The sequence below is a fragment of the Echinops telfairi genome, unplaced genomic scaffold, assembly GCF_000313985.2.
Source record: "Echinops telfairi isolate 266 unplaced genomic scaffold, ASM31398v2 ScPeMD7_5;HRSCAF=22, whole genome shotgun sequence".
NCBI lineage: Eukaryota > Metazoa > Chordata > Mammalia > Afrosoricida > Tenrecidae > Echinops > Echinops telfairi.
Genome location: NW_022103901.1, coordinates 19,722,809 through 19,747,004, shown reverse-complemented (window position 1 = coordinate 19,747,004; position 24,196 = coordinate 19,722,809). Strand labels below are relative to the sequence as shown.

General features: G+C 41.1%; 1 protein-coding gene and 1 pseudogene across 1 annotated transcript in view; both read left to right on the top strand.

Moving 5' to 3' along the window:
- The first annotated feature begins 1,490 nt into the window (after positions 1–1,490).
- The window catches only part of LCMT1 (leucine carboxyl methyltransferase 1), a 43,279-nt gene continuing 20,573 nt past the window's right edge, over positions 1,491–24,196 (top strand). Inside the window, exons 1-5 of the mRNA XM_004706056.2 lie at positions 1,491–1,747; positions 10,883–10,974; positions 11,960–12,081; positions 18,749–18,825; positions 22,994–23,055. Coding sequence (XP_004706113.1) covers positions 1,635–1,747; positions 10,883–10,974; positions 11,960–12,081; positions 18,749–18,825; positions 22,994–23,055 — 466 coding nt within the window. The 5' untranslated portion in view covers positions 1,491–1,634. The remainder of the gene's footprint in view (positions 1,748–10,882; positions 10,975–11,959; positions 12,082–18,748; positions 18,826–22,993; positions 23,056–24,196) is intronic.
- LOC115868016 lies at positions 6,512–6,628 on the top strand (annotated as a pseudogene).

The following is a 24,196-nucleotide window of genomic DNA, read 5'->3' as shown; positions in this document are numbered from 1 at the left end:
ATAGTAGAAGCACAAAAGCCAATCAGCATTCTTTTATGATCTCCTTATATAAACTGGTTAGTAAATTTCAGATTTCCAATTGGGTCACAGTATAAATCTTTGTTTTTACGTATTTATTGCTCCTTCCTCTATACGTAACTTTCTTTCCACATCTCTGCAGCCTCCCTAGCACTTACCACTCCCCCACCCCCCACTATATTTCAACCACCTCCCTACAGTGCTATTTAAATACATACTTTACTTTCTTCACCAGTAGGGCCTAACATTTGAGCAGCAGGAGGGAACCTTGTGGTTATGGCAGGAGAGAGTTAGCTACCAAGACAGCAAAAACCTTCTTTTCCTGTGAATATAACTGAGCATAGAGTCAAACTGGTCTCAGGAGAATAAAGCCCACAGGGGTCACTTTGGGTCTCAGATGCAAAACAGTTTAGGGAATGTAATATAGGCTCTGAAGTCAGATCGGTGGGCTTACCTCGTTATTAGTATTATAACAAAACAATCAAACAAAACTCACTGCCCCCAAGTCGATATCGACTCATAGTGACCCTATAGGACAGGGTAGAACTGCTGCTGTGGGCTTCTGAGACTGTAACTCTGTGTGGGAGTAGAAAGCTTCATCTTTCCCTGCAGAGAGACTGGTGATTTTGACCTGTTGACCTCAGGGCTAGCAATCCAATTCATAGTCACTAAGCCACCAGGGCTTTTTTATTAGCATCCTAAATCCTTATAAACACAGCCAGGATTGACTAGATTCCGGTGGGTCTGTCACCTTTTAGATAAATAGTCTTAGGCAATTAACAACCTTTGTACCAGTAGCTCCTTGAATCTAAGTTAATGATTCTACCTGATTGGGTCGTTGTGGAGATCAAAGGAGGCTGTTTGCGTAAAATTGTTAGTGCTATGTCAGCACTCAGTAAATCTGTGAAATTGTTGAGTCTGCGTGTAACTATTGTTTTCTAATGCTCTAGTCTTTTCCCTTTGCCCCAATTCCGCAGATACGTATTGCTTTTTTTTTTTTTTTAAAGCCCGAGTTAGTAATACACACTCTTAGTGACCCTATGGGAGAGTAGAAATGCCCCACAGGTTTCCAATGGAAAGACAGCCACCTCTTTCTCCATTTTCCTCCCAACGAGTGGCTGGGGGTTGCATCCACCAACCTTCTGAAGGGCTTAGAAACCTTGTGCTTTAACCACGGCTTCACTGGGGCTCTTACAGTTAACTACACAGCGATACATTTTCATGACCAGCAATCGCACGCCTTTCAGGACGCGCAGAATCCCCTAAGACTACACTTCCCAGAGAGGATTGCGGCCACGGGCGTCATTTTCGTGTCACGCCCGGTGGATAAACTTCCGGGTTAGATGGGTGGGGCTAGGAGCGTTCTCCAATGAACGAAGGCGTGAAGAGAGGGGGCGGAGAGGTTGGGCCAGTGAGCGTGTGCGGGCGGAGGGCAGCGTCCGCGGGGAGGACGCTTGGGGAAGCCGTCGGGGTGGAGTGTGCAGCGCCAGCTGGGCTGGAGGGAGCCGGGCGGCTGCCCTGCCTTCCTTGTCCGAGGGGCTCGCTCCTTCTGCCGCTGCCTGCGGACGCCGCTTCCATGTCCCTGCTGGGCACTGCAGTCCGAAATCGCTACGTCCATGGCCGCTAGGCTGAGGGAGCCCTCGTTCACCTCCTGTTCTTCCACCTTCAGCTCTGACACCGACGACGAAGGCGTGCGCGGTACCTGTGAGGATGCTTCCCTGTGCAAGAGGTACCTGTCGGGTGCGGGGCGAGGCCAGGCACCCCAGGGTCCAGGGTGGCTCGGGGCCTACGTAAGAGGCAGGCCTGTTTCTAAAGAATCCAAAAGGGAGCGTGGCTTCTTCGTACCTGTGCAGTGCACGTAAGAGAGGTTGGTTTCTTTGATCAGTAATTAAGGATCATTAATGATCGTTTCATTATCAGTCTGCAGTCTGTGCGACGTAATGTACGCCCTGGGCATTCGGTGAGCCTGGTGGAAGTGTTCGTTGTTGGGGAGGCAGACAGGAGAAGACTATTGGCTACAGTGCCTTTTTGTTTTGTTATTATTATTATTATTTTTTTTTAGTGAAAATACACAACGAAACCCGACCCCGGGTCACAGTTTCTAGATAAGAGTGACATTGGTTACTGCCTTCACATTCTGTCAACATGCTACGAATTTCTGTTGTAGTTGTTTTACTTCCATTTACTTAAATCTCTCTGCCCCCTAATCTGCTCACTCATGCTTTAAAATGACTGCGGCCTTCACTTTATCTCTCTCTCTTTTTTTAAGAAATGCAGATGATCAATATTGACAGTCTTTGCTCTTTAGACTAACCCGTTACTTGGATCAAAGGCGATGGAAAGGTTTGAATAGTAATTTAGGGCCATAGTCCTGGCGCTTCCTCCAGCCCCAGTAGGTCCATTAAATCTAGATTCTTTATGAGCTTGAAGTTCTGTTTCATGTCTTTATCTGATTTTATCAGAATTGATCTCTTAGCACACTAGGATAAGAATGTTCAGTAGTGGTAACCCTGGTTACCATCGCATAGTTCCTCTGGTCCTACCGATGAAAAGGCAGTCGTTCGTAGAGACGATTAATTCTTTTTCTGTTCCTCGGGTTTGCTTCTTTCCCTTTTGTTCCAGAGTACCAGAGACCAATGATTGTGTCTCAGGTGGTGCTCATAAGCTTTTAAGACCCCAGACACTATTCCTCACTGGGTGGTGGAACATACACGTTAAGGACTGTTTTAAGCCAGTGGATTGAACTGCCCCATCCCACCAGAACATGACAGTAAGCCCCCAAACCGAGGGAACTAAACCTATGGAGATGAATGGTTGTGCCTAATTAGTATCTGCATTTGTAGCTCTCCTCCGACTTGTTATTTTTGGTTGATCTTCTTGTTACAAAACCATACAATACCTAGCATTTCCCCATTCATCTCGTATCCCTATGTACATCTTACATCAATTCCATCAGCCGTGCTGTGCAAAATTCACCCATTTGTACATTTGTTATCATCATTTTCAAAACATTTTCTTTCTACTTGAGTCCTTGGTAAGCGCTTCTCATTTTGTTCCCTCCCTTCTGCCTACCCTCCTGAACCCTTGATAATTTATAAATTATTATTTTTTCATGTCTTACACTGACCGATGACGCTCTCCCCCCACTTTTCTGTTGTCCATCCCCCTGGGGGGGGGTTATATATAGATCCTTCTGATCAGTTCGCTTTTCTCCCCCCACCTACCCCTTCCCCTCCTGGTTTGGCTACTCTCAATATTGGTCCTGAGGGGGTTATTTGTCCTGGATTTCCAGTTCCTGTCTGTACCCGTGTACATGCTCTGGTCTAGCCGGATTTGTAAGGTAGAATTGGGGTCATGCAAGTGGGCGGAATGAAGCATTAAAAGAAGTCTAGAGGAGAAGAACTAGAGGGAAGTTGTCGGTTTCATCTGTGCTCTACCACACCCTGACTGCCTTGTCTCCTCCCTGTGACCCTTCTGTAAGGGCATGTCCAGTTGTCTGCAGGTAGGCTTTGGGTCTCCACTCCGCACTCCCCCTCATTTGCAATGATATGATTTTTTTGTTCTGGGTCGTTGATGCCTGACACCAAATTAGGCCTTTTTTGTCACACACTGTTAGGCAACCTTTTCAGAACCTCGAAATAGAAAGCTTGATTAACAGTTTGACCAGGTGGAACCAACTCCGAATACACTACAAGTAAAATGCGCTAGGAACCGACACTTTCCTCCGTTGGGGAAGTTCGTCAGCAATCGGCATTTCACCTTTTCTGAAACAAGGAAACCACTCATATGCTTGAGTTTTTCCCATAGTACTGTCCATGTAAGCTGTGTTTGATATCATAACAGTTTCTGTGTCATTTTTCCTGAGCAGGAAACAAAATTTCACAGCCGCATACTGTTCGCTTAAGTTAGCCATCACAAAAAATGAGATTTGAGTGGAATTGCTTTTACAAAAAAATTCACTGTGACCCAGAGTAAACCACCTCAGGTGAAGCCACTGGGTGCACTAACTCAGAGCGAGTTGCTCAGTGCTCGCTGACTACAAAAGCTCCACTCAGCCCAGCACAGTGCCAGTTTTTGGGGGGTACTCGCTCATATATTGATTTTATCATTCCCAAAGATAGTCTGTATGTTGTCTCTTTACTCTTTTGATAGGCATTTGAATAAACATAAGTGTTTAACTGTTAGGAGGTCTCAGTTACCTATTTTGTTTCTTACTGTTCATGCATTCATTTTAGTGTTTGATAATGTCATTGGGGGAAAAAAACCAGGTGACAAAGCATTGCTCCTAATTTTCTTCTAAGACATTTATGGTTTTAGATTTACCGTTTAAATCCTTGATCCATTTTGAATTAGTTTTTGTCTCTGAGAAAGCCATAGATCATGTTTCACTTTTTACTACATATGCAAATCCAGTTACACCGGTGTCATTTACTTACACTGCTCCTTCTCCATTGAATGGACTTGGCTTCTTTGTGAGAACTCAGCTGACCATAGATGCTTGGATTTATTTCTGGGGTTTCAATTATATTTCACTGAGCTGTATGCCAGCCACGAAATCAGTACCACATTGCTTTAATTAGTCTAGCTTTATGACTTTACTCTAGTTTTGTGATATGTTTTAAAATCAGGAAACGTGACGCCTCCTACGTGGTTCTTCAAATTCACTTTGGGTATTTGGGGTCTCATGTTTCCATATAAAATTGAGAACTAGTCTTTCCAATTCTGTAAAGGAAGCTTTTGGAATTTTGATTGACATTGTGTTTTATCTATGGTATTGCCATCTTGACAATATTGTCTACTAATCCATGAGCATGGAATGTCTTTCCATATGTTTATTTGTTCGGTCACTTTGTTTCAGGAGTGTTTTATGGTTTTCATTGTATAAGTCTATATCCCTAGATAGACGTATTCCTAGATATTTTATAATCTTAGATGCTATTATAAATGGAGTTGATTTCTTAGTCTACTAGCTGCTTTGTTGCTAGAATCTGAGAAGGAAAAATTTAGGTTGCTATGATCCTCATTGTGCACTGGAAACCTGGGCTAATACGACCTTTCTAGGACTTCATGCATTTGTTTACAGAGTGTTAGTCTGGGTACTTTAAAGAAACAAATCCACAGAAACTCATGTATAAGAGAGAGTTTTATATAAAGGTTAAGTGTGCATCAAGAAAACATCCCATCCCAGTGCTGCCCAAGCCCACAAGTCCAGCATTAACCCATATATCCAACACCAATCCACAAAGTCCTCCTCCAGCTCGCAAAACACATGCAATGATGTCGAGTGCAGGAGGAAAGCCGAGTCAGTGAACGAGTAAGCATCTCAGTGCTGGCAGGGGGCTCCACACGGGTGCTCCAGCACCTGGGGCTGCATCGGGGTAGATCCATGTGGCTTCTCCTCAGGCATGTCTTGCAGGAAGTGAGCCTTGCCAGCTAAAGCAGGGAATTGGTTAAGGCAGCTGCACCCTTGGTGTGACCATCAGAAAGCAAGAGACCCAAGAACTAGAAAGGCATGGCCCACTGAGCCATTTATCCCTCCGCCCTTCAATTAACCCCACGTGTTTGTCGGCCAGGTTGGCACAATAAACCAACTACCTCACAGAGTAAGTTCTGCACTGACTCCTGTTTCCAGAGTTTATTATGTCTCTTGCACAGGAATCTCCACTTTCACATGGTGGTGTCTGAGCACAGATATGTTTCCAAGAAAAATAAAATGTGAGACTTTAGTGTAGTCTTTTCATTTAACAAACATTTCTGAGAACTTTCTTTGTCCTAGGATCTTACTTTGTGTGGGTTGTGGGATTTAGTGATTGAGATTGATGATAAAGAAGAGAGACGTGGTTTGAAACTTGCAGTCTAGTTGGAGAACACAGACAGGAAACAGCCACCCATGAAACACATCATTGTAATATTGAGTTGAGTGCTGGCAGATTGTCCCTAGTGTCACTCGAGCTTGTAATTAAGTCGGTGGTTTTAAGCTGAGAAAGAAAGCCTAAAAGAAAGAGAAGCTTAGCAGAGTGTTCAGGCAGTGGGTGCGACTGCAGCCAGGACTCCGAGGAACTGAAAGAATGCTTGTAGGCTGAGGAGGGTTGGCGTGCGCTCCACATCGGGGAGAACTAGAATTCTGGAAAAAGCTAGAAGGTGATTGTTTATTATCGCCCTGCCACCTTTTGTGAATTCATGGAGACAGAGCATAGAATTTTCCTTCGTTTTCTTTCATCTTTTGTCTTCTTCCCCTCCTTTCTCTCTTTTCTTTGTTTTTTTTTTCCTCACCTCTCCTTTAATTCTACTAAATATAAACAAACATAAACATAAGTGTAAAGACATACACATAAATCCTCTGCTGGTCTGATTACTTACATGTGTCTCCTACCCTACCTACTTATCTCTGTACACTTTCTCTCCTTATCCTAGTAAAACACATTTTCATGATACCTATTAAGTCTTATTAGCCCTCTTAAACTATATTTTCTTATTATTTTAAAAACTGCTTGGCAGCTGTGCCAAATTCAGTGCCTGCCTTATCCATGGCCCAAAGGCTGCCACAGAGACATTGTAACTCATGGGCCCTGTTCCTCTCTGTTGAGCTTTACCTTAAACACATCTATTATCAGATGAAAGGAGCTGAAATACTCTCTTGGATATAAGCCTGAGATGCGTCAGTGTGAAAGAAGCAGGTGGCGACTATCTCAAGGTTATGAATTTGGAAAATCATTGCACAATGCTTGAAAGCTCTTGCTTTGAGGATGCTAATAAACAGCAAATCTAGGCTACCATAATATATGCTATTTTCATACTCTGTGCCTTTTAATAGCATGTTTTAGTCCAACAGGCATAGTATTGCTTTTGTGATTGCGTGCTTTTGAAAGTTTTGCCGTATCTTGGACCCTCATTCCGTAGTGTGTAGTCACTTAAGTTTTTAATAGAAGTCAGCAATCTTTGTATTTTACTTTGAAATACATGTTTATTTTTAAGTACATGTTTATTTTACTTTTCTCAACAGAATTTTAAATTCTACATCATTGGCTAAATTAATGAGACCTCCAATAGAATTACCATATGTTCCATTGGGGGTGATTTATAATGTTCCCCAATAAAAGGATAAGCATGTCTGTTAATCCGGGTTGACTAGAGAAACAAATCCACACATACTCATGTGTGCAAAGAAAGAGCTTTATATCAAAGAGCAATTGTCTATTAAGAAAACATCCCAGCCCAGTCCAGATCAAGTCCACAAGTCTGATATTAGCCCATATGTCTGATACTAGTCCATCAATTTCTCTTCAGACTCACGCAGCCAGTCGCAGTGATCTGAATACCAGATCACAGGCCGGTGGGTGAAAAGTCTTGTGTATTCAATGGCAGTAGAAGCATCTCCAGGGCTCTGGCTGCCATCACTGTGGCTCCATGTGACTTGTCAACAGGAATAGGAAGGAGAAATGTGTGTTCCATCTCCAGGGAAGAAGAGAGGAAGTTCCCAGAAATCCTCATGAGAAGGCCATGCCTGCAAGGAGGCATCAGGCTATGACATGATTGACAGGCCCCTTCACTCTACTTCTAATCCAGTTTTTCTCAACCTGTGGGTCGTGACCCCTTTGGGGGTCAAACAACCCTTTCACAGGGGTCGCCTGATTCATAACAGTAGCAAAATTACAGTTATGAGGTAGCAATGAAAATAATTTTATGGTTGGGGTCATCACAACATGAAGGACTGTACTAAAGGGTTGCAGCATTAGGAAGGATGAAAACAACTGCCCTAATCTAAGACTAATTAATTTTTTCTGACAGGAGCTGGTGGTGACGTGGTTATGTGTTGGGCTGCTAACTGCAAGGTCTGCAGTTCAAAACCACTAGCTGCTCTGTGGAAGAGAGATGTGGCTTTCTACTCCCATAAAGAGTCACAGTCTCAGAAACTCACAGGGGCAGCTCTGTCCTGTCCTACGGGGTCACTGTGAGAGTTGGCATCAACTTGAGAGTAATGAGTTTTGAATACGATGTGGCCCCACTTGTTGCTTGCCCTCATGAAGAGATCACTGAAGATATAGTGTTGCTATAGCAGAGTGTGGTAAAGAAATCAGATGGTGTTCAGCTACCAGAAAGAATAGTGTCTTCAAAGCTTGTCTTAAAACAGTCATTTAAATAAGGTGACAGCTCAGTCCATACGGAAGAAGCACACCAGCCTGTGTGATCCAAGGACTGTAAATAATTCAATCCAAGACTGTAGGACGGTACCGCATTAGAGCTTAAATTCCGAGTACCCAGTTAGCAAAATGCTATGGATGATAAAGAAGGCTCAGACTCCATTTGCAGGGTTCCCTTGTGAATGAACCCTCTAGTGAACCCCCTTTGTGGACAAGGAGTGTGAATAGCCTTGCTTGCTGTCAGACATTGTACATGGGAAGTGGATTAATGCAGATGTAGTTAAGTTAAACTCTTAACACATTATTATTATTCATTCTCTCTTTGGCCCATTTTAAATTTGTTCTAGTTTTTAATATTTTTGCTTTCTTTTCAGTTATTGTTTTGTTTTGATTTTTATGTTTTCTGTATATGAAATCCAGGATAGGCAAATCTCGAGAGTAACTGGATGAATAGTTTGTTTACTCGGTTATGGCAGGTTACTTTGGGGGAAATGGAGAGTTAATAGTGAGTAAAATAAAGAAGAAAATCTTCTAAAATGGATTGTGGTGATGATTGCACAACTCTTTAATAGTCCTTCTGTCTGGATTTCCAGAACTCTCGTGCAGTTTTCTTTCATAACTGGCTTTCTTCCACTGAGCGCAGCATGGCAGTCCTCCTTCACCTTGTCAGCTCCCTCTCACCTTCTTCGTCCTATTCTTATTCTTCACTCATTGGCATGTGCTCTTGGTGCAAGTTTACATTCATTACCTCATCCACACGGAGTCAGCTTTCTCTCTCATGGTGATCTGCTTGTTTTGTCATCACTGTCTGGTCCTTCTCTCTCCTCTCTGGGTCTTACTTACTACTGTATCTGTAGTAGTAATGAGTGCACTTGGTAGGTGCTCAAGGGAAATTAAATATTACTAAATTGACAATACAGAGTTACAAGAAATAGAACACGCTCCTTATTACCCCAAAGGCCAAAAGGGCATATTTAAAGGGAGACATTGAACAGCTTCTATCAGTTGCTTAGCACTGGAGTGAGTGCAGGCCTTATGAGTATAGGGAAGCAGTGGCTTGATATTGTTGAATGGATTCTTACCCTACATGCTGGGATTGACTAGATCATTTCCAAAACCTCTTCCAACACAGAACCGGGGGATGAGTTGTCTCTGTGCAGTTACTGTTGATCACTGTCATCAAGTTAATTTTCAGCTCTCAATAATTGCATGTGACACAGTAGGGATCCCTAATGGAGCAATGACAAAGCTCTTGGCTGCTCACCAAATAGTTGGTATTTAGAACCCACAAGCCACTCTTGTAGGACAAAGACCTGACAGTCTGCTCCTTTACGGATTGTAGCCAAGGAAACCTCCCAGCAGCTGTACTGCCGGTGGGGTTGATATAGGGTCACTGAGAGTCAACTGGACCCAGTGGCACCTAAACAGTCTGTATGGAAGAAGAGGGCAAGACTGTAGGTTAACAGTCAAGCTCTTGGTTGTTGTGCCATGAGGGCTCATTAATGATGCTGGTGTGTGCCATCAGGTTGCTTCCACCCATAATGCTCCTATGCGACAGCAATGCCCCATAGGTTTGTGTAGGCCCAGTCTACAGGAGCAGATTGCCAGGAACCTCTGGGTGGGTTCATACTGCTGACCTTTCTTCCAGCAGCTAATAACCTAACTCTATAACCCGAGCGTGAAGTTTTCATAACATTTAATGATAACATTTATTATAAATCCATGGACGAATGTGACAATTTGGTTACATTTTTTTAAAATTGAAAATTTCATATATTTTAAAACATATTTTGGTTGTTATATATATTGATAACTATGAAAGTGAAGAATAAAAACAAAAAAATTATTTTTTCCTGAAATTAAAAATTCAGGTGTTATAGGGCTAAACCATTGGAGCGCCATCCTTTTTTAAATCTTTTCTTCAATTACAAATATAGCTGTACCACCAGATGGCAGTACCTGATCTCATTGATAACTGCCTGCCACCCAAGTGAGAAAGCACGTACTTTTTTCATGGCAGTCATTCTACAGGTAGCACTTGAAATGAAAGGTGTGTGAATTAATCTGATGCATACTGATATTTTCTATCTTGTTCTGTTCTATGTCATTTTATAAAGTAAACGCAGATTCACAGATTAGTTTATTGATTTAATGACATTAATGGGGCACAAGTCACTGTGTGGAAAAAAATTTTTAGATAACTAAGCAAGTTGGCTGTTGTACAGCTTTGAGAATCTGCTCTTTTCTTCTGACAGGCTGAGTTCCTGACACATCGTGTTCATCAGCGAGTGTGCTGTGTGTTTCTGTGATAGGCTGCTGCATTGAGAAAATCTCAAATAGCAGTGCTTGCCATGCCCCTCTGTGTATCACTGCTAGGCATAGCATGTTTGGCTGAATGGAACTGAGTGACAAGTTTTGGCCAGTGAGATAATAAATCTGTATGAACTGTGAAGTTATTTGTTGATTTAGATTGTGGGAAGGAATTAGGAATATGAAGAAAGAGAGGTGAGGAATGACCACCAGGGGAAGTGTGATGGGCAGTCGAATATGAATATAAAGATGGGTGGGTAATACTGTTTTAATTTTTAATGAGGTACTAAATGTTTGATTTTGGCCATTGGAACATGATAATTTTCTTCTGAATGCTTGGCTTGGTTCCTGAAAACTTTACAGTGAAACCTACTAATCTGTAATATCTGTGCCTCCTTTTTTAACCCTTTCAGGTTTGCAGTAAGCATTGGCTACTGGCATGACCCTTACATCCAGCATTTTGTGAGGTTATGTAAAGAGAGGAAGGCTCCAGAAATTAACAGAGGTAAGTAACTTCCCCTTCCTATCCCCAGTGTGCCCTCATCCACCAAGAGGCCTGAGGCTTTAAGGATTCGTTCGTATAATATTCAAGTACACTGTTTACAAGAGTATATGAATTTTCCCAACATCTTCTACAATACTTTGTTAATTTGATAAACATTGTATCTTATGATTTATTTTATTTATGGGTGAGATTGTAGATTTAGAATCTGCATACATCCTATTTACTGTGAACTGTTTGTTATGGCAAGGGTACCTAGTGGCACGGTAGGTTAGCATTAGGTTCTGAACTGAAAGGTTGGTGGTTCAAGCTCACCAGCTGTTCTGTAAGAGAAAGATGAGAAAGCTGCTTCCATAAAGATTTACAGCTCTGAAAACCGTATGGGGCTGTTCTATGTTTTACACGTTTGCTATGACTTGGAATCAACTTGATGCAAGTGGGTATATTTGTTAAGACAAGCAGTATATTCTCTTAGGTTGCCTGAAGTCTATGATAACATTTTATATAAAAACTTTAACCTATTCAAGGTATAGATAAAAGGAATATGATATGAGTATTTTAATATTCACTGCCTAATTTCCTGACTTAAAATATTATTTTCCATGCGATTTCACAATTTTCAGTTTTACCAGACTGCTGAGTAGCTTTCTTTATAGACACGAAAAGAATATTTCCAAGAGGAACATTTGGATCAGACGTTTTGATATAAAACGATTGTCTTTTCCATCGTAAAGATATGGGACACTGTACCTTCTTATTTTCTTATAGTAAGGTATAGGTAGTTAACCCCTCAAGTAAACACATTGTCTTTAATTCAAATCCCTTTGATTCAAACCACTTTGTAAAACAAGATGAGAATTGGAAAGTTGTTATTTTCCCATAAAGTCTCCAGATGCTATCTGACGTTGAAGCTGTCTGTTTTGTACTTCTGTTGCCCGGGGCTCTTTAGTGGTTGTTGTGTGATGCTTGCTCCCCTGGACTTCCTCAGGTTATTTTGCTCGAGTCCATGGGGTCAGTCAACTTATTAAAGCATTTCTACGGAAGACCGAATGTCATTGTCAAATTCTCAACCTTGGGGCTGGGATGGACACCACCTTCTGGAAATTAAAGGTATGTGAGCGCTCTCCTTCCTGGAAACCATTTGTTCAAATTAAAATTTTAAAGATGATCAGGTCGTTCACCAATTTCTTTTTAAAGCATTTTATTGGGGGCTCATACAATTAATCACAATCCATACATTCATCCATTGTGTCAAGCACATTTGTACATTTGTTGCTATCATCATTATCAAAACATTTTCTTTCTACTTGAGGCCTTGGTATCGGCTTCTCATTTTTTCCCTTCCCTCCCCCACCCTCCCTCCCTCCTTCACCCTTGATAATTTATAAGTTATTATTTTGTCATGTCTTACACTGTCCGATGTTTCCCTTCACCCACTTTTCTGTTGTCTGTCCCCCAGGGAGGGAGTTATATGTAGATCCTTGTGATAGGTTCCCCCTTTCTACCCCACCTTACCTATACCCTCCCGGTATTGCCACTCTCACCACTGGTCCTGAGGGGTTCATCTGTCCTGGATTCCCTGTGTTCCCAGTTCCTGTCTGTACCAGTGTACATCCTCTGGTCTAGCCAGATTTGTAAGGTAGAATTGGGGTCATGATAGTGGGGAGGGAGGAGGCATTTAAGAATTAGAGGAAAGTCGTATGTTTCATCATTGCTACATTGCACCCTAACTGGTTCGTCTCCTCCCCATGACCCTCCTGTAAGGGGATGTCCAGTTGCCTACAGATGGGCTTTGGGTCCCCACTTCGCACTCCCCCTCATTCACAATGATATGATTTTTTGTTCTTTGATGCCTGATAACTGATCCCTTTGACACCTTGTCATCACACAGGCTGGAGTGCTTCTTCCATGTGGGCTTTGTTGCTTCTCAGCTAGATGGCCACTTGTTTATCTTCAAGCCTTTAAGACCCCAGGCACTATATCTTTTGATAGGAGGGCACCATCAGCTTTCTTCACCACATTTGCTTATGCACCCATTTGTCTTCAGCGATTGTGTTGGGAAGATGAGGAACTTGGAATACCAGTTTAATAGAACAAAGTGTTCTTGCATTGAGGGAGTACTTCAGTGGAGGCCCAATGTCCATCTGCTATCTTAATACTAAACCTATAAATAGATGCACATAGATATACTTCCCCATTCACAAATTTTTAAGTGATGGTACAATTTATGCTTTGACCACTCCATCTCCACAGCTGACTCCGTCTGTATAATCCTCCACAACTACCCTCAGGAACCATCCTGTATTCACCAGGAACTAGTTATGGACATCTTTTTGGGTTAGAAGTAGAATTCATGTAATTATCCATGTATGGGATTTTCTGGGCATGTGGATAACATGTCAGAAGTGGAATTGCATGGACAAAAAGTCAAATGCATTTGTAGTTTTGACCAGGACTAAAATTTTATGGTGGGCACAATGACATTGTGTGGTAAGGATCCACATGAATCTCATTGCTACAATGTGGGGATTGATCCTGTCCTCCTATTATTACTTCTCTGTCCTAGTCACCAGACACCCCACAGCATATTCTCTCCTTTCCCCTCTTTCTGACTCTAGCTACCTACAACTAAGTCAGTGGTCACAAGGACAACCATCCTTCAGACTACCAAATAGGCAGAATCCACCTGCAAGTTTGAGAATCCCAAATTCAGGACTGGTTTCCCATTGTCTTTTCAGGATGCCAGCTGCAAGCTCTGCACCTACTCAAGCCCCTTACTTTTTGACCTGCTAGTTCTCACTGCACTCCTGGTTTGTTAATTTACAGAAAGGACTTTGAGAATTCATGAGGATTTGTACTCCTGTAAAGATTTACAGCTTTGGTAACCTAAAGGGGGCCGTTTTACCCTATTTTATAGGGTCATTATGAATATGAATTGACTTGATGGCAATGGGTTTTGTTTTTAGTATATCTGTATCTATTATACTTTGACTACAGATTTTTTATAGTAAAAAAAAAAAGGGGGATGCAAACGAAGAGACAACGTGGGGTGAGGTCTTGTTAGTTCCCAATGGGGAACTTCCATGTTCCTAGGGATGCACCACCCTCCCGAGCGTAAGTTCTCATCAACCAACTGGGCTTCTGTAGGGCAGTCCTGTATCATATACACCTGCCTTCTCAGGCTAGTTGCTATCGGCAAGTGTTTTCCTATCGGCCAGCCTTATTTGTATAGCACCATAAGCAACACAAATCCCTCACATGTAGCCTGGAAATTCCAGACCCAAGTATCCCACTTACTCCAAGGGTTATTTTTCCAGAGCCAAGGCCAAAGACCACCTTTAAAGGTAAAACTAGATCTTTTACCCCACGGGTGCCTGAGGTGAAATTAGGAGACTTGCCAGGTTGGGTCATGGTACTATTACCTAGAACCCTTTTGTTGATTTGGTCCCATACTGCCCTGCTGGGATTGAGAGAAGGTAACTTAAGCCTCATTAATGGCAGAAGCAATTCTCCCTTACCTGAGTTTGTACAGCTAAACCTTTTTCCTACAAAGATTTCCCTAAATACATTTTCTTTTCTGTAGGTTCTTTAATGTGGTTGGTCACATGGTAGTGAAGGGTACATGCATTTCCTTGGATTTCTTCCAGATATAAATCAAGATAAATTTGAGTGCATGAGCACTCACCAAAGTGCTTATCTGTTTAGTTCCTAATCAGCTCACCTGTTAGGAATGTCATTAGTCTTCAGAGTTTCCAACCTTTTCCATAGTCAATGAGAAATCCAATATGGTCTAAGTATTCATGGTTTGGCCATGTTTTCTTCATTCTGGATAAGATACTTAACATTTATGAAGTGCATTTACAGCGGGAACTTTTTGAGGAATCATGAGAGTTCTGAGAGGGGGGTTTATACAGTTTGAGAAAATGGGGCAATAAGAAAATAGGTGGACATTCTGCACATTGTATAACCAGAGGCATTAGCGTGTAGAATAAACATTGGAGTCCAGCTCAGCAAACTCTAAACTTATTCTCTTTTCCTGTATGTATCTCCTCTCTGATTGTTCAGGGGAATATTTTCAGCATTTCTATGGATGCCATATTGTCCCATGGCGTGGTGTAAGGAAATGAGACCTAAGAGAATGTACTATTGTCAGTGTTAACTGAGGCCACAGGAGAAATCCTCCAGTGTACTTGGCACCTCTTTGAATTGTTCTTAAGTTGTTTTCCCCACCTCTTGATCTGTTATACTCATTTTCCAGTAAAATAGAGTCTTAGGTACCTCCTTTGGTGGGGGGTATGGGTTGTGATTAACAGAAAAGGAAATTTGCACTGTTCTTGGGAAAACATTTTTAAAAATTTTGCTTGTAATTTATATTGGTATGAAGAGGTTTTTAGCTATAAGGTTCTATTTAAAAAAAAGGAGTCAAGAAACTTTAGCCTGTAGATCAAATCTGTCTGCTACTTCTTTTGGTCAATAATGTTTTATTGAAACACGGCCATGCCCATTGTCCCAGGCTACTTTTTGTGCAGCCGCAATAGAGTTGAGTGGTTCAACAGAGAGATCTAGCTCACAAAGCTTAAAATACGGACAGCCGATTCTTTACAAAAAACCCTTGTAGTTCTGTGTGTTCTTATAAAAGTAATTGGGAAAACCTGCCCACAGGTCATGTTATCTCGAAGCCACTTTTCACCTGAAACACGGTCCCCTGATGGTATCGGGGTTAGCTAAGCATTCCACGTTTTTTGCCACCACTGCTCTGTGATAGGGTGTTCTATACCATCTCAAAAACCTAAGACTGGGCCATGAAGACCCCTATTTTAGGCACTGGGCAAGAAACATGCAAGGGAAAACTGGTATAGCTACAATGAAAGAATAAAGGATGAGTGTAGCCCTTCAAAGGGCCAGTTTTGCTGGGATTTCATGACAAGTGGTTAGAAAATCAGAATCCAACTCCAGCCTCAGTTTTGTCAGCTGCTCAAGCAGTTAGCCATGGGAATCCTCTTTGTGGAGCGTCTTCACGGGCATTCCTGTCTGCCTCATTTAGTATTCCCAGTTATGGATAGCTCCCATGTTTCCTAGTGACATGTGAGCTACTTGGGAGTGGGACATCAGAAAAGCAACAGAAGTCACAGGCAAAAAAAAGTGGAAGTATCACTCCCCAGAGCCTTTTGCCTGCCCCTTTCTCAAAGCCAAGAACAAGGATGTCTCTCTCTGTAAAGCTCCAGGAATGCTTTTTATACACAGTGACCGCTTCATAATTTTTTTTCTTCTTCATAATTCTTATGGGGATAAAATACATGGAGAAGTTCTCGGAAAAGTAAGAAGTCTTGTACAAGCTGTAGGACACTATTTTATCCTTCAGTAGTTGAGTTTTAATTATTTCTTGTTGTCTTCTGGAATTCTAAATGGTCTTTAACTTTCCAAACTCTGTTAATAAAAGTCCTTAAAAGGTTTTGCAGAACAACCTAGCAAAATTTAATTCTATCTATGCTCTATTTCCTCCAAGTATTTTGTAAATAACCCTACTACAAAGACAGACAGGTATATGTTGGAACTTTTAGGGGGAAGGGTAGGATTTGTGGAAGTAAGATCATCTGATATGCCAGCAAATGATCTCTTTTTTTTTTTCAAATAAAGCCCAATCCCAATTCATAGGAATTTCAAAAGAGGACCATTCTCTACAGCGGTCATTGGAGGGCATAACTGAATTTTACAATGCTTATGTCCTCCTCTTACTAGGAAACAGTTTCTTATCATTGCTGCCCCCTCATGATGTCCTGAGAGGGAGCTGCAATGTCCCCACATGTCATCTAGTGCCCATGTGTTTTCTCCATTTGCTATTACCACCCCCACTTCTCACTTACATACAGGGGTAAGTACCAAAGACTGGTTCATGTTGCAGAAATAGGCATTATGTAAAATCTGATGTTCATATCAGATTACAAAATAGGGAATGATTACATCATTATACAACTGCCTAATTAGATTAGTCTATAAGTACTAAATTTCATTATTATTTAATTGCCACATTTTATACCATTACATAACTAACTGCCAACCCTTGGGCTGGCCAAGTTCATATAATATTGTCATAGCCAGTGTTACTCTCCTCCCTCACCTCGGTGTGCATTACTGCCAGACATCTGTTAGCAATGCATAAAACAGTCTGATAGTAGGGTTTTTTTACTCTTGTAAATGTGAAATGAAGCATAATGAGGTAGTTGATTAGTGAGGATTATATATGTCATCTATTTAAATAGTTGTCTTGCCTGCCTAGTCACTCAAGTTAAAAACAAGGACATCTTTTTAAAAAATTATTATTAATTAGGAGTTAATACATATGTCATTCCATCTTTCAGTCATGTCAAGCAGTATTGTACAATTGCTACCCCAGTCAGTTCTCAAACATTCTTTTTCTTTCTGAACTCCTTGACATTGTCATCTTTTTACACCCACCCACCCCCACCCGCAGGACAACTTCATCCTTGACCTCTTCTTTCTACCTTTTTGTATCAGATACAATAAAGCCATAACCTGCTTCTGTATACTTGCCATGGTGGTTGAAAGCGAGTAGGAGGTGAATCATTATAGTCTGGATAGGAGATGGTAGAATTGAGGAGTGGATGGATTTGAGAATAGTCAGAAGAACGGATTGACTGGACAGTGAGGTGGTGTGGTGACCAGATGAAGTAGCTGCCACCCAACTAGGAAAGGCAGGAAAGGGAAGCAGAGATCTCTCTCGGTGGGTGGGCTTTCCTACTTTTCTTGGTAACTGCAACCCAGTGAGATACATACCTATGGTGGGCCCATAGTTATGTGCCTATGTCAGTTACAGGAAATACACTGATAATCAAGGGATGCCCATGATATTTATTAAGGGTGGCTCCATCTGAGCACCACACATTTCCACTCATTTACTCTCACCACCCCACGAGGTGTTATCATTATCTTCACATTGCAGATGAGAGAACCTTGACCTAGATATCTTCCCAGGGCCTCACAGCAAATAAGTATTGAAGCCAAACTTTGAACCCTTCCTTCTTTTTGAATACCACAGTGCTTGTTTTTACCCTTTCCTTGGGCTTCACTATAATGAAGGAGGGGAGAAATTTCCACAAAATAACACTAACTTCACTATTTGCTCGTTTATTCTACTGAATTAAAAAAGGATAGTAAATACAAACCCACTACATTGATTTTTCTGACCCTCCCCAATAGGTCTCAACCTGTGGTTTCTAAGACACTGTGTACTTTCTGTTCGCAAAATAAGTGAAATAAACCCAAACCCACTGCTGTCATGTTGATCCCCAATTACAGTGAATTTATAGGACAGATTAGATTTGCCAGTGGAGTTTCCAAGGCTGTACATCTTTATAGAAGCAGATGACCACACCTTTCTTCCGTGGAGTGGATGCTAGGTTTAAACTGGTCAGCAGCGGAACACTTGAACCACTGCGTCCATCTAGAGTTGCTTCAGGAAAGAGGTCTGATGTGGCCTACTTGTGAACGATCACAGCCATTGGTAACCCTAAGAACATGGGGGTGTTCTGAAACACATGGGATCGCAATGAGTTGGAATTGACACTGACCAGTAACAGTTTTGCTGCATCCGTTCTTCCTATACATCCACTCCATGTATTGGAAATGGAAAGCAAATTCCCAACCAGATCACTCACCTGATTAAAAAAACAACAACCCCATTGGCTTAGATACTTAGTGCATGGCAGATAAAAGGTGATTGATGAATATATAAAGAGTATTGTGTGTTTTTCTCCAGGATGAAAATCTTCTCCCAAGCAAGTATTTTGAGGTTGACTTTCCAATGATAGTCACAAGGAAGATACATAACATCAAGTAAGTATGATTTGGACTGACAGAAAAAGAGTCTGATAGAATTCAGCGTCATCTCTGTAGACGGCAGGCTTGAACGCGATGCCTCACCGCAGGGCAGTATTTCCTGTGATTCCTTCCTTTCTTTCCGGCCGTAGATCCCCCTCTAGTGTATCTCACAGGCTTTGAAATGAGCTCTATCTTCCCTTGTGACTCTTCCTGCCACCAGTATAATACCTCTGAGCATTTACCAAAGAACTTGTGAATAGTTTTAGTAGCCTGGAAATTTTAGGCATATTCTATGATCTGCTTTATCTCCATAGTATAAACAATCTTCAGTGCAAAATGGATAGTAATATTAAATATAAAATAGTAAATATTTTTAGACCAATGAATGAGTAATCAGTTATTACAAGTGAGATATAATGGGTCCATTTTCTGAGTTCAGCATTCAAGGACTTTACAAACCTATAGGTTTGAGTTTACTAATCTTTGCTTAGATCTTTTCTTGCCTTGTCAAGTATTTCACTTGAATTGCCCCATTCTGTCCTCCTATGAGGAAACTGAGACTCAAAGGTGTTAATTTGCATGAAGTCATCAAAAATGGAAGAGGTAGAGCTGAGATTTTAATTCTTGACTTCAAGCCAAAAAGACAAGCTTACTCAGTAGTTTTGACACGCATTCTCTTCCCCACTTTTTATATTAACCATCTAAATACCAGCAGTCTTGGGGCTGGGCTGGGCTGGGGCGGGGAAGGAGCTGATCCCAAGGGCTCGGTGGAAAGTAAATGTCCAGAAAAGAACGATGGAAGAAAAATAGTAATATGTCAGATGCAATTTGATGTATGGATCGTGACAAGAGTTGTAAGAGCCCCCAATAAAATGACCTGAAAACAACAACAAAACAAACAAAAAATAAATAACCAGCTTTCTCTGTGAACAAGATTTGTTTCTAATTTTGGCTTTAAGAATTTGTCAGGATAAACACCACTGAAAAGTCAAGGCCGATACGCAGGCATACAAAGTAAAATAAACTGATAGCAAGGTTTAAAGGAGGACAAGGACACAATTACAGAGAGGGTAAATAACACAGGTGCAGACCTTCCAAATGGAGAAGTCTGGTCAATTTCAAGGTCGAGCCGACTTGTTCTCAAAGAAAATGAATAAGCCTCATCCAAATAAAAAAGGAAAGCCATAAAGATTTAGTAACTACTAAAACAGCAGCAATGAAATAAATGATAAGGAAACTCCCAAACAAAATGAACTCAGCAAGGAAACGGGGTGGAACACCATTAGCCGTGCCACAAAACACCCAGGAAATTTACACCTAATGATACTTACGCTGTATAAATGGATTAAATGCACCACCTAAGGGACCCAGTAGCACAGTAGATAAGAATACAAGACACATCCGTTTGTTTACAAGAGACACATCCTACACACAGAGACAGAAAACTCAAATAACTTGAAAAAATATATCAAGTTGATAGCAATAAAAAAAACCAGGAGTGATAATAGTAATTTATGATAGAATAGTCAAAATCCAGCATAAGAAACAAAGAAGGATATAATGTAATGATAAAAGCATCAATTGAACATGAGGACATAGGCATACTGTCTGTATCCAGTGAGAGTCTCAAAATACGTAAACAGAATAGAAGAGACATGTAGACACTCTACAATAATAGCTGTTGTTTGAGGTGCCATCAAGTCAGTGTGGCTCACAGTGATCTCACGTACAGCAGAACAAAGCATAACCGGGTCCTGAGCCATCCATCAGTTGTTGTGTTTGAGCCCGTTGTTGCAGTGACCTTGTCAAGCCTTAGTCTTTGAAGGTCTTCCTATTTTTTGCTGCCCTCTACCAAGCGTGATGTCCTTTTCCAAGGCTGTTCTCTCATAATCACATGCCCAAAGTCTCACTGTCTTTACTTCTAAGGATCATTCTGAAAGTACATCCTCCCAGACATTTGTCGCCAGCTATAGGTGTTTGAGCTGTTCTTTAGCACCCGCAGCTGATTATGGCTGAGCTGCATCAGGCCTGCTGACAGTTCACCTGTTGATTTCCTCTTTGGCCACTTTTGTTCAGTTTCTCTTAGTATTTAATCCACTTCTCTATCCTTTCCTCTGAATCAAGGCTCTAGGATTCCCATCTGTATCTGTTTCATCTGGCGTCTTTGTTGTAGAGAGTCTGCCTAGTATACCATCTTGATGGCTGTCCTGTTTCTTTTTATTGTTTTGATCCATCCCCTATCAGTAAACGAGAGTTCTGAAAGCTTTGCTGCATCTGTGTCATTAAGGTTGGCTCCTTTGACGATACAATACTTTCCTGGGAGTATTTCGAGTACTTTCCCACCTGAGGATGCTTATCTTCCCATACTAAGGTTTTCAGTGGCTAATTTTTCAGAAGTGACTTGACTGCCTCTTTCTCCTCACCTGTGCTTCCTCCTAGCCTGCCGTAGTCTGGGACTCTGCTGAAACTTCCAGTTTCAGGTTGTCCTACTAATATGTATCGTAACTGTGGCATAGCTTCCAACATCACCACATACATAAGCCACACAGTATAACAAACTGACAAATGAATGGCTGTTTAAAAATGCATAGTTAAAAAGTTTTAGAACAGAACAAGGGCATAGAGCCTGGTTTAAAATCAGGAAAGGTGTGTGTCTTGGTGGCTTCTTCTCACCATACTTATTCAGTCAGTATGCGGAGCAGGTAGATCATCATAGAAGCTGGACTAGATGAAGAAGAATGTGACATCAGGACCGGAGGAAGGCTTATTCACTTGCTGATGAAGATCAAGGATTCCAGCCTTCAGTATGGATTGCAATTCAATGTAAAGAAAACAAAAAGCCTCCCAACCAATAGATAACATCATGATCAATGGAGAAAAGGTTGAAGTTGTCAAGGATTTTGTCTTGCTTGAATCCAAAATCAGTGCTCATGAAAGCAACAGTTAAGAGATCAAAAGAGGAACTGTGGTGTGTAAATCTGCTGCACAAGACTTCTTTTTAAAGTGTTGAAAAGCAAGTATGTTACATTGAGGATTAATGGCTGACCCACCCAAGCCATGGTATTTTCAGTTGCCTCCTAGGTATGTGAAAGTTGGACACTGAATAAACACGACTAAAAAATAATCTATTCATTTGAGTTACGGTGCTGGCAAAGAATACTGAAAGTACCACAGACTGCCAGAGGAACAAACATCTGTCTGGGAACAAGTACAACCAGAATGCTCCTTAGCAACAAGAATGGTGAGACTTCTCATGTCCTTTGGACATGTTGTCAGGAGAGACCAGTCCCTGGTAAAGGACACCATGCTTGGTCAAGTAGAGGGGCAGCAAAAAAGTGGAAGACCTTTGACAAATGGATTGACACAGTGGCTGCAACAGTGGGCCTTCAAGCATAAGAATATTTATTTTGTTCACATAGGGCCACAATGAGTCAGCACTGACTATATGGCACGTAGCAACAAGATCCCACAAACTGAAATGTCGTTTTTCCCCTTGATTATCTGATGAAAGTTACTTTTATCACCTTACCTAATGTTATATTTTATATTAAATGTGCTCTTTAATAATATACAGCAATTCTGACCTTGTGAGAACTGAAAAGGTTATATGCTTGATAGAACTCTGATTGAAGTATGAATAAATGGAGTCTCACTCAAGACCAGTGATGATTTTTCTGGGAAAAAGATAGATGGCTGTTTCTGGCATAGTTGTTGGGCATAGTTGAATTTGGCTCTCTGATTTCTGATTCGATGCATTTTTGAGGGGATTATTAAATAAATGTTCCTGAATTTTAGATGGGTGGAAAGGTCAGTTTTGTGTAATTTTTCTATGAGAAATAATAGTTATCTTAATATATTTGTTTTGGTTGCAGAGAAACAAGAAACTAGAGATGACCTGGAAAATTCTTGTTAGCCTATTTCTAAGTACTTCAAGTTCATTGTGCGATTTGACATCAAGAGCTGTTGAGTTTAGTACTTAGCTGATCTAGCCTGAAACCCTATGTATCTGTTGAATTTTTACTGTATGTGCTTCTAGTCAAATTTAATTTAACCTAAATCCTTCAGAAGTAGCCCTTGCTTTGAACAGTAGCAGTAGATATGTGCCATTTCAGTAGAAAGGATATACAGTTTTGGAGTAAATCAGATACTTGACTCATTTTCTTCTCTTTTTATCTTTCTATAGATCCAAACCTCCTCTATCAAAACCCATTGCAGAATTGCATTCAGAGGACACAATTCAAATAGGCAAGTATCCTCAACCTGCGTAGTACAATATGAATTATAGGAATATCTCTGCTTTTTCCTCCCCCTTTTTAAAGAGAGAAAAATGGGGCTTTCAACTCCAGTAAACAGTTACAGTCTTGGAAACTCAAAGGTCAGTTCTATCTTGCCCTGTAGCAGTGGTTCTCAACCTTCCTAGTGCTGCGGCCCTTTAATACAGCTCATCATTTTCATTGCTACTTCATAACTGTAATTTTGCTACTGTTATAAATCGGGCGGCCCCTGTGAAAAGGGTTGTTCAATCTCCAAAGGGGCCACAACCCACAGGTTGAGAACTGCTGCCCTATAGGATCACTCTGAGTCAGCATGGACTTGATGACAGTGAGATTTTTCTTTTTAAAAATGCTGTGTGTGCATACATGTAAGTGTGGTGTTACATAGTACATACTTCTACTGACACACATTCATATATACTTATTTCATGGCCACCATGAAGGAATTAAAAAGTTTATTGTATGACTTTCCTGAGATAACTATGGCTCCCCACTCTAAATCCCTTTTTCTGCTTGTGTAATAATTATAGTTGCCGGCATTTCAATATCAGATGTTCTCATGGAAATCTTTATTTCTAGGTTATCTTGTGAAATACAGTAGATCTATTGATTAGCACTGGCTCAGTTAGAGAGGCCATGCATTTTACAGTTGACTCTGTGCCCAACATTCTCTGCTGCCTTACTCCTGACCTCCTTTATTTATTTTTTTCAGATAAACAAGTTTATTGGTAAAGCTAGTCAACATGGTTCCTACTCATATTGCCCACAGAGGATAGAGTAGACCTGCCACATAGTACTTATACATCTGTAAATATTTCCAAGTCTGTAAGTCTTTACAGAAACCACAACTCTCTCCCACTGAGTGGTTGGTGGGTTCAAATCATGGACTTTTTTTTTTAATTAAATACTTTTATTGGGGGCTCTTACCAATCCATATATTCATCCAGTGTGTCAAGCACATTTGCACATGTGCTGCCATCATCATTTTCAAAGCATTCTCTTCCCACTTGAGCCCCTGATATCAGCTCCCCATGTCTTCCCCCTCCTGCCCTCCCTCACGAACCCTTGATAAGTTATAGATTATTATTTTCATATCTTACATCATCCTCCGT